The sequence below is a fragment of the Epinephelus fuscoguttatus genome, linkage group LG5 (assembly GCF_011397635.1).
Source record: "Epinephelus fuscoguttatus linkage group LG5, E.fuscoguttatus.final_Chr_v1".
In the NCBI taxonomy this organism is placed as follows: Eukaryota; Metazoa; Chordata; class Actinopteri; order Perciformes; family Serranidae; genus Epinephelus; species Epinephelus fuscoguttatus.
In genome coordinates, this window is record NC_064756.1 from 25,473,707 (window position 1) to 25,485,294 (window position 11,588).

At 41.9% G+C, this 11,588-nt stretch overlaps 1 protein-coding gene across 1 annotated transcript; it reads left to right on the forward strand.

The window, feature by feature from the left end:
• The first annotated feature begins 8,501 nt into the window (after positions 1-8,501).
• On the forward strand, positions 8,502-11,178 carry LOC125889361 (ras-related protein Rap-2b). Its single transcript, XM_049577260.1, has 2 exons — positions 8,502-9,419; positions 10,009-11,178. Exon 1 carries the CDS (start codon positions 8,811-8,813, stop codon positions 9,360-9,362), a length of 552 nt encoding a protein of 183 aa, XP_049433217.1. The 5' UTR covers positions 8,502-8,810; the 3' UTR covers positions 9,363-9,419; positions 10,009-11,178.
• The last annotated feature ends 410 nt before the right edge of the window (positions 11,179-11,588 follow it).

Here is an 11,588-nt window from a genome sequence, read left to right on the forward strand (position 1 = left end):
ACTGATTGTCAGAAAATCCTTTAGCTTCTGAAGGTTGTGTTTGTTTTACAGCTGGAGCTTTTGAGCCCTCAAACAGAACAAATAATATGCTGTAGTGGATGAAATATTTCAAAATGAAGATTATGAGCACTTTCTATGAAATTAGAAAAAGTCTCTAAGCATCAAGCTAATAAAACGATGTAAAACAAATATTATATTATAAATATGTTTTTGGCTGTTAAAAGCTTGTGGTACTGGGACGAGTAAAGGAATACTTTATGCACAGAATAATCATTTCTGTATCAATCATTCATGGCATTTGATCTAGGTGGGTCACGGATCGAAAATGGACCGCAGTGGAACGTGCGAATGTTTCTAGTTTGTAAGACACACGCTTTATTTTGAAGTACAGCTAATTTCCCAATCGTGATTGCTTTTCATGAAAAACAAAACAAAATTTTGTTTTACTCGCAGGCCTCTGTGGAAAACAGAACATACCTTATAACTTCAGTTAAAAGCATAGTCCTGATTCAATGCCCAGTCCCTTTTTGACAAATAAACGCCTGTCTCAATTAGAAGCTGGGTCTAGTTGCCAAGCAGTTCATTTTTTTTTCTTTGGCTACCTCAAAGTATGTGTCCATTCCTCAATTACTCTGTAAGTTATTCATATTATTCATGTTATTCATATTAATCCGTAAGGGTCTTTAGATCAAAAGAATCAGAGGCGTTTTCATACTTAAATAAACAATATTTCGTGGTCTTTGCTGTGCAACAGTTTTGCGTGAAAGGAATTAAAGGGCCTGTCCCAAATATAGGCCTGTTGATTTCAGTGATTTAAGCAAATATTAGCCCAGGCTATTAATTGAAGTTTTATAGTATTGATTTGTTGATTGATTGGGGACCAACAACAGTAAAACTATGTCAAATCATCTGTTTACAAGCTACCACACAACTCATAATCTAAGTGTCATTTATCCAGTCGTATGCTCAGCACTTCCCAAACACATGACTTTTCACATAAAAAAACAACACAACAACTTTCAGTTCAGTTTTAAAAGGTAAGGGGTTTTACAGGGAAATTCATGTGTTGAGAAGTACTGAGCACATGACTGGATAAATGACACTTGGATTGTACTGCACGAGTTGTGTAAGAGTTTGTAAACAGATATTTTGATATAGTCTTGCTGTTGTTAAAAGTGGTTCCCAATCAATCGGTAAATAATATGTTCACAGTTATACATAGAGGCATTTGAGAAAAGTTTTCCTCAGAAATTCAACTCATAATTTCACCAATACTGCATGACTAATAGATATAAAATGGTCATTTGTGTCAAACTAGGGACAAGGATGAACTTCACTTTCTTTAAAAATATCCCATCATGCAACAACGGGCACACTGGTGAGGACAGCAAGCTGAGGAAGTATGATCAACTTTTGTAAGAGGAACAGTTACCAAAAAAATATGAATCAATTTAGACATGACCCTTCATAGGAATTATTTTAGTTATTATGTGTAATGAGTAAGACTTTTAAACCCTAATGTGTGATACATAGCTGCCACGTTCTGGCCATAATTGTGGCTTTATGGCTGTGAAGTCTCATCATAAGTTGGCTTTGGAAAGCGTTTTATTTACACCGAGCTCTGATGCTATTGAAATGATGAATGAGCATTTCCCACCATCTGAATAATTCATAAATCAAAACACATTGCCACAGAGGATGAGTGGAAATACATGACAATAGAGTAATTAATTCAAGGTCAGCAGGCTATAAACAGTGCATCCAAACCAAGCAATAAAATGTTGCCTCGAGTCTTTTTCTTTTGAAATTACAGCCTGCAACTTGTTTGAAAGGCATCTGAGTCCCTGTGGGATGAAAACATTGGAGGGGACTTATCTCTGTCATTAATTAGCTCAGTGGTCTCAGACATTTTAATTAGTCTACTGTCACTCTCACAGGGCAAGAAGTGAGGATTAAAGATCCGCCGCTGTACTTCTTATTGTGTTGTTGTAGACGTTCACCTCGTATTAAATAGATCACACAGGGACAGTCCTCTGGCTATTTGAGGCTATTTCAATTAGAGCATGCTGGGGATGATATGAGATGAAAGTGGTATTAGGTCAGGAGCAAGGAGCCCGGGCTGCTTAGTGGAGCTTATAAGGAGCTAAAATCTGTGGATTAACATCATTTTGCTAAAATACCCTTAAAGCTGCAATAATCAATATTTTTATATCAGCAATGGATGAAATTACTGTTTGTGCTAGATGTATCTAATTAGTCATGTCTGCAGTTCTTGTCAGGTCTATGTTTCTTTGAACTGTTTTGGTTTTCCATCCCACACCTTTAATGTTGGTTCAGTCTCACTGCTCTAATCAGCATTGCTTCCTGTTGCAGCAGGCAGTTTTCAAAAGGAAAAGCTCCCAGAAAACTCAGTGTCCACTACCTGCTCAGCACCAAATGTCAGACAAAGATTTTCAGCCAGCTGGTGAACACAGTGGAGCGGCTAAAGAATGCAAGATTTTCCTCAGGAGTTGGAAGAGACTATAACTGAATTTAAAGGAGAGGGAATATTGGACTTACATTGGCCAGTTGACCAGGAGTCGACTCCATATGAATGCTAATGCTGCTCGCAATTGGCTTGATGTGCAAATAAGCAACTGTTTGCTAACAAGTTCCCCATATCAACTTAAAAGGTGATGATAGGGCAATGTTGTGTTTCCACTGCCTTGAATCAGCCTAAAGATAAGTAAATGTAGGTTAGGGTTTGAAAAAAATATTGGGAACATGTAAGAGATGGGAGTACAAAGTCTTCAGTCCTCGCTCCATGCTAAAATACAATCCAAAGTTCAGATGAAACTAGGATGGGCATCACTAGTCTGAACTGGCCCAATGAGGTACTTATCTCACAAAGTTACAATCTAAAAGATACTTTTTAGTCTGAAAGTCCATATCTATGTTTGACCAGACACCTTGCTGAGCTGTAGGAGAGGGACAGGAACAAAGGGAGTGACCAATAACAAAATCAATGTAGGGGAGACTAGGGATGACCATGATTCATTCATTCATTCATTCATTCATCTTCTAACCACTTCATCCTCTTGAGGGTCGCAGGGGGGCTGGAGTCTGAGGCTGAGGCTGACACATAGAGACAGACAACCATTCACACTCACATTCACACCTATGGACAATTTAGAGTTATCAATTAACCTAGTCCCCAATCTGCATGTCTTTGGACTGTGGGAGGAAGCCGGAGTGCCCGGAGAGAACCCACGCTGACACGGGGAGAACATGCAAACTCCGCACAGAAGGGCTCCCACGCCCGGGATCGAACCGGCAACCCTCTTGCTGTGAGGCGAGAGTGCTAACCACCACACCACCGTGCCGCATGACCATGATCATGACAGCAATTTCCATTCATCCATCCATTTTCATCTGCATATCCAGGGCCAGGTCTTGGGGGCAGCAGGCCAAGCAAAGCACCCCAGATGTTCTTCTGCCTAGTCACGCTTCCAAGCTCCTCCTCGGGGACCCCACGGCGTTCCCAGGCCAGATAAAATATGTAAACCCTCCAGCATGTTCTGGGTCCGCCCCGGGGCCTCCTACCAGAGGGATGTGCCCAGAACACCTCCAATGGGAGGCACCCAGGAAGCATCCTGGTCAGATGCCCGAACCACCTCAACTGAACCAACTCTGTTCCCAGCTTCCTCCAGATGTCGGAGCTCCTCACCTTATCTCAAAGGCTGAGCCCAGCCACCCCACGGAGAGAACTAATTTCGGCCACTATTGTCCACAACCTCATTGTTTTGGTCCCTACCCAGAGCTCATGACCATAGGCGAGGGTTGGGACATATATGGACCAATAAACCAAAAGCTTTGCCTCCCAGCTCAGCTCCCTCTTCACCACAACAGACGAGCGCAGTGCCTGCATCACTGCAGGCACCACACCAAACTGCTGATCCATCTCACACTCCATTCTACCCTCACTCGTGAACAAGACCCCGAGATACTTGAACTCCCTCACTTGAGGCAGTAACTCTCTCCCAACCCGGAGGGGGCAATCCATCGGTTTGACAAAAACTTAAGATACTGAAAACTTTTTAATTCAACACTTAAATTACTTTTTTTTTTTTTTTATCAAATCAAATTTTTAATAACACCAAACCACCTCAAAAAGAAAACTAGAGCACTCGGAGAGCACAGACCTCCGCCAAGCAGCTCGGATTTCCTGCCATTTTATTATTTTATCCACTTCGCTTCAACCGATCACCACCAAAATTTTATCTTCTGTTCCTTGTCCCATTATCATCCTTTCCTGAAAATGTCATCAAAATCCATCCAGAACTTTTCGAGTTATTTTGCAGACAAACAGACCAACGCCTGCGAAAAGATAACCTTATTGGCGGAGGTAAAAACAGCCACCCGAACAACACCAGACAGTAAAATAAATAAAATAGGTAAGGATTGACTTATTCTAATAGATACAACAGAAACAAATAAAACATAATGATAAAACAGTACTTGTCAGAGTCCAACCATACCACTGCTAAATGTCCACTCATAGTCCATAAGTGTCAAAATAGTGTCCATATAAATAGTTCCCACACTTAAATAACTTTTTAACATAATTGGTGTGTGTTTGTGCCTGTCTGTACTCCAGTCACGTGTGTGTGTGTGTGTGTGTGTCAACTTAGTAGCCTATATTACAATTTTGCTTGGGGCAGGTTTTTACATGTTATTTTACATGTTGTTACAACAAAGCCAGACTCAGCCATAAACTAGCTTACCTCACAGCTAACAGCTAAAACATTGTCACTAACAACTTGCATGAAAAATTGCTTCACACATAATAAATGTGATTTAAGTTTATGAATTGAATTACAAAGCAGGCAATGCTATTACGCAAAATAAATTAAGTTTAAAAAATATATACTTTCTTTTCCTTGCCTGTGTCTGCCATAGGGTGCTCATTGCTAACATCAGGAAACAGGACTAAACTATGCATGTGCAGAGTGAATCAGGTGATTTGTAGCTTGTTCCTGGTTGGAGAAATTGAAAGTGTTACAACTATCCCTGCTCTAGTGCTATTTAAACACTAGACTTGAAAAATAAATCTGAATCTGTCCTTTAAAAGTCTTGCACTTCTCTATGTGTTTAGAAAATACAGCTGAAACAGCTTTGAAACTGTTTTTATGAACATCAAAGTTTTTCTTTTTCTTTCAACATCTAATATCTCCCAGCAAGTGTTGACTTTTTGTTCATGTGACTACATTTGTGCACACAAGCAGACTAGTTACAGTTGAGCCAGGAGCTCTAACCGCTGTGACGACTGTGTGAAAGGCCACAGCTCTTTGTTAGTTTGTTGTGAGGAATTCACCTGGGGGGTTTTAGCATACTATTAATTGTTAAAGTGACCACGTCTATCTAATTATCAGTGTTGTGTGAAAATAAACCCTGACGGCATGGCCTGGTTTTACATTCAGAGTCATCACTCTCACAGATGTCACAATCCACATCACAAGGCTCTAGGTCACATTATTACCCTCACCCCCCCCACAGGGCAGAGCACTGATTGTCTTCATATAGGCTTTGACTTGTTGTTTGGTAATGGGGTTTGGGGAAGAGCTGGCTGCAAGGCTCTTGGAAAGCCCACATGACGAGCTAATCCACATGCTTCACCTACTGTCACCTAAAACTGTGGCAAATTCCTCTGAATGTCCTCGTCTGATTTGCATATGCTTTTCCTGTAGGTGTATGGAAACTGTGTGTGTTTGAACATTATGCCATATTCTTTGAGCTTCAATAATCACAGTGATGCATACTGACTCACAGATTTACTTCCCCATTCACGGCTCTAAGCACGGTGAGGGGAGTGTGTGTGTTGTATCGCTGTATGGTGATTTGTGGATGAATTAAAATTCTATTGATCCAGCAGAGTTTTCCCAGCTTTCCCTCGAGGTGATGAGGTCACGACTGTGGTTTAATCATCACTGCGCTGCACTGACGGGCATTGATTGGAAACAGTGGTTATTCCACGATTTACAAGAGGATGTAATGATGATCTTACACGCGCCCTCGTGCATACACAAACAGAGAAATGTAAATTGATTTTATTACAAACTTGTCACGTTTTCAACTTGGATTAAACACTACAATTCATAGTTTGAGAAACAACCAAGAGAAGATAAAAACTTTTGTTCCTGGTTGGTCTTAATGCAGTTCAGATATTTATCTGACTAACTACAGAAAAAAAGGCCCAGTTGCACAAGTCAGTGAACAAGGAAATGAAGATTCAGCTGGTAGACAATGGCTTGCATCAAGAAAACAAAATAAGCAGAGGAGTGTAGGGACATGCAAGACAGAAAGCTGTGCCATATGTAGGGTAAAGGACTGGTGATGTGAGTCACTTCCTCTTCACTGCTTCCCTTATGTCATTTAGGTTTGCTGATATTTTTGAACAACATGTTGGCTACATTATTATGTGAAAATCCACATCTTAAAGGAACAGCGTCTATGATTTAGAGGGATTTAGTGGAATCTAGAGGCGAGGATTGCAGATTGCAGCTGAAACTTCTCCTGGTAAGAATTCTGTCAGTGTTCATGTTCATGAGGGTTTTACTGCGAGCCGAATTATCCACAGAGGTTTCTTCCTCACAAAAAACAAACAGAATAATGTACTTTCACTTTTTAAAAAAATCTGTGTTTTTCTGACGCACTTGTCGCTGAGGGGCTGCTAACTATGGTGGCCCTATCTAGAGCCAGTACTTGGTTTGTCCATTCTGGGCGACTGTAAAAACATGGCGGTGCATTTTGACAATTCCAGGCCCCCAGGAATGCTACTCAGCCATGCAGCTAATTTTTTCCCAGTGGCCACTTGTGGCATTGCAGTGAAAAAATCCCCCACAGGCCAAAACACATTTTCCCCATAGGTCACCATTATAAAAGACACATCTGTAAAACTGTTGACAGGACACCTTGAATAGCAGATAAAGCTAATTATGATTCGTTCTATTACGAATTGTTTATCAGTGGAGGCTTTATACTTGTAAAACTTTCCTGGAGCTGAGAAAAGTGATTTAAAAATTTGCAATGTCATCACAATGTGAAATCTATGAGTTGAGCCGGACCTTGCGGGCAAGTGGTGGAAACCCCACTGCGCATATTCAATGGGCTGCATACTGTGGAAGTAAACCCAGAAGCTAGAAACTTTTTAGGCATACAGTATGTGCTAGGCAACATCTTGGCATCCAGTATTTAGCTACCCAGCTAGCAAAATTTGGTTCCCAAACCATTCTGGGAACATTTCTTGGGAGTTCCTGCATAACTCTCAGTAGATGTTAAAATGGCAGGTTAATAAAACTAACATTATTGTTGTGTTCCCAGAACGTTCTAAAAGGGTTGGTCAAAGCTCCAGAAAGGTTACTTGAACATTCCTGCATAGTATTCCTAGGATGTGAAAGGGGTTACCTAAAAGGCTACTAGCAGAGAACCTTAGGGGAACAAAAATTACCTCCCAAAAATGTTACTTCATGTGGTTATTTTAATGTTCTGGAAATGTTATGTTGAACAAAACATTTGAGCAACATTTTTAGAACACTGTGAGAGGGTTATCGAAACAGAAACCTAGAAGGAACGTGTCAAGAATGTTATGGGTACATTTTGCATTAGCTGTGCTACACCTTGGACAAGGACCCGCTCCCTATGTAGATAATGGCACATTCTAAGGTGACAAAACCCCAACAATTCTTTTTTGGGGTGATAAAATACTCAAGAAGACAGACTTATTATAGGCCTATTATATTCAATTTCTGCCAATATATCCCCTAAATTCTACACACTGGACCTTGAACTCTTGTATTTTTCCTTAAACCTGATAATATTTTAGATGAGTTGTTCATCATTTGACACTTTTTTTTCTGTTATTCCTCTTGACTCATTTTCTTTCTTTGGAAATATTGAAACTCATGTGATAAGAGAGCTGGAGGGTAGACCCACACTGTGTTTGGGTGTTAAGCAATAAGCTGACTGCACAGATGCCTTTCCAGTAAGTTGACTGAGAGTGAGTCAATCAGTAGTAAGCCCAAGGATCAGTGATGCTGTCGAAACTAAGGTGTGGCAGGTCTGCGTGGGTACTGAGTGGAGCAGCCGCGCTGACTGTGCGATAACAGCCGCACTGCACCTTTAACTAAACACTGGCGAGCGTTGAGTGACGTGGGACGCAGACTGCGTGCTGAGTGTGGGCAGGAAGCGCAGGGAGCTCGCGGCGTCAAGGTAACAACAGTAAGCAAGAGCCAAACCGGAAGTCAAAGAACTCGCCTTCAAGACTGTGTGGTAAACAGGACAATGTAATAATTAGTGACAAGAATACGCGAATAAATAATCATTTTAGTTTTATATTTTTAGAGTTAGTTTATTCATAAAGTACTGGAACCGTAACTGCGTAAACTTTCCAGGACACATTCGGCTATTACGGTTTTATTTTGAAGGCTAACACCGGAAGAGGTATGTTTCCGTCACGTGCGACTTGACTCTACTAAAGAGAGCAACGGGCGTACGGTGGCTACTTGAACGAAAACGGGGGAAGCTTGCTCAAGAACCGGCTGGGCTGTCGTCGGGAACTCAACATGTCACAATACAAATGCTGAGCGTGGGTCCGAAACAACCGCATTTACCCCCTGAACGGCGATAGTTGACGGCCACGCCCCGTATCCACCGACCAGAGCCCGTACAAAACTGCTGGCGGAGGCGCATCGGTGAGCGGTTTGAAACCCAGCAGGGCGGCTAGCGGGCTCACAGCGGAGAGGAAGCAGGAGTGTCGGCTGTTTGGGGGAACCATGAGAGAGTACAAAGTAGTGGTTCTCGGGTCCGGAGGGGTCGGTAAATCCGCATTAACCGTCCAGTTCGTGACGGGATCCTTCATAGAGAAATACGACCCCACGATAGAGGATTTCTACAGGAAGGAGATCGAGGTGGACTCCTCTCCGTCCGTCCTGGAGATCCTGGACACGGCGGGGACCGAGCAGTTCGCCTCCATGCGAGACCTGTACATCAAAAACGGGCAGGGTTTCATCCTGGTCTACAGCCTGGTGAACCAGCAGAGCTTCCAGGATATCAAACCAATGAGGGATCAGATCATAAGGGTGAAAAGGTACGAGAGAGTGCCGATGATTCTGGTTGGAAACAAAGTGGACCTGGAGGGGGAGAGGGAGGTCTCGTCCGGTGAGGGGAAGGCACTGGCGGACGACTGGAACTGCCCGTTCATGGAAACTTCAGCCAAAAATAAAACCTCGGTGGACGAACTGTTTGCAGAGATTGTCCGACAGATGAACTATGCCTCAACACCAAATGGCGACGACCAGTGCTGTTCGTCTTGTGTCATTCTTTAAGAAAAAAAAAGGACAACCATAAAGTTTTATTCTTTGCTCGGTTTTAAGTTTGCAATGGTAAGTTGAGACACTGAAAATACACAGCTGACATCCACTGACATGAAGTGTTAGTTTATGAAGTGTGACACTATATAACCAGTGCTTATTATAAACATGTTATTGAAATCCTTTCTCAGCACATGTCCATATTAAGTAACATTATAGAGTAGCCGGATGTGCCTTCATTTTAAAGATTAGCTTCTTAGTGTGTTTAGTTTATTGCCAGTTAAGCTGAGTGTTAGTTTTCACTGCTACAGTAGGACACTTGCAGTCTATTGTTTTGCTAAGCAGATTGGGGAAGTGTCTGACTCATTTGCAGAACTGGAGGGGCAAGCTGTGGCTGACTTAATTAGGTTTACAAAGTTAGTGTTTGAATCTCTACACCTACGGAGTTGCCTAATAAGTGTTTAAATGGTATTTTCCCGAATGAGGTTAACAGGAGTCGGGAGATTCCAGTGTTCTTGTATGGCCTACATTCAAGGCTCAGCAAGTTTTGATGAGCCGAGCCCAAGATTAGCCCTTTAAAAGCACTTTATTTTTTTCCTCAATATTTGTTCGAGGTTGCTGTAGTTCATTCATGACTCTTCTTGTGTCTTGTTTGTGGCAGTGTGTTGCAGCAAGTGTGTACTGTTGAGCTCTTCTTCGTGTCTCACCCTGGCCTTGGAGGAAAATACAGGGGAGGAATGCTGCAGGGGGACGAGAGGAGGAGGAGGAGGAGGAGGAGGAGGGGAGCAACTGAGACTCAGAGGGAGGGGTCCACTCTTCAGGAATTCTGCTGGGTTGGAGTATCTGTGCTGCACGATCAGTGTCCACCATTGATGTCAACACAGTGTCAGATCCAGAGTTTCAGCAACACCCCCCTCACCAGTTCCAACTGTACTCACAACTGGAACTAAAACCCCAATGGAAAAGATACGGAGGGCAACACTTAGAGACACTCATAAATGGATATTTCTGTATAAGAAGACAGAGAGATAGAGTATATTTTGTTAAATAAACTGCACAGTCTGGGGCGGGTAAAGATTTGGGTGATATCTCTGCCTAACCCAGTTTTGGGGCAACGCTCCAAAACACTCCAAATCCTATTTTTTGTTCCCAAAGTCAAAAGAAATTGACACCACTTATCTGCTGGGGGAGCAAACGTGACGAGTGCCACTTTTTTTTCTTCGTCTCCTCTTCAGTGTGCGTGAGGACCTTAACTGAAGTGACATGGGGACGGTGACCTGATCGCCCTTGTGTCGAGTGCCTTTCCAAAACAAATCAGCTGTTCCTATTTAGTGCCAACCTACATGTATCACCAAAAGAACCCTTCAACGCGGCGATCCACAATTCAGTGAACTGTTCTTCTGGATAATCTCGTAGGGGTGGAGGCTGAAAAGAAACTACAATAGGCTTTTTGTTAATGGAATGGCAGTTTTCTGTATGTTTTACGTTGGCCTTTTTGAAGTCTAAGGTGTTCATTTTGCAATGTCTGCTTAGTCTGGCCAAACCTATATCTTGAAATGCACAGGTACTGGAATCTCCCTAGACGTGATAACAACAACAACAACAACAAATGCTTACCTTCCAGACCACTTAAATCGAAAAATTCTGTTTATGTTTATTTTGTTGTTTTTAACAGGAAATGTGATGATGTACCGTTGACAAATCTAACCTGATTGTAAGTTTAATTTCAGATCAGCCCTTTAACAATGGGCTGTCTGTTTTAAAAAAAAGACTTTTAATACAAATTGCATTTTTAAAAAAAAGAATCCAGGCTGGGTTTTCTCTTTGTTGACATCGACTTGTTTCATCATGTTACCACAGTGGCTAATTGCCAGTTTGCTGATCCTAAGCAAAGTTGTCATGAGCAGTTTGGACGACACAAATAACTGGATTACTACAAATACCCACAGCAATACAGTAGTTCAAAAAGTAAATGTTTAGTTGTGTGCATAATTTACAGTAACATGACTTCCCCCCCCAAACCCAATGAGCTGTTTGATGGTTGAGGCTAGCCCACAAGCTAACAGGAAGTAGGAGCACAATAGGAAAATGCAGTGTGGTTGTTGAGTTTCATGTTGAAAAATTCACTGGGCACCTTAATGCCAGCTCTGTTGTATGCAGTATTAGTTAACATGAAAGCAGTTTTGCCCCAGAAATCTATTTTTATTTCTCCACCGCTGCCTAGCTATGCTCTTTTTTCTC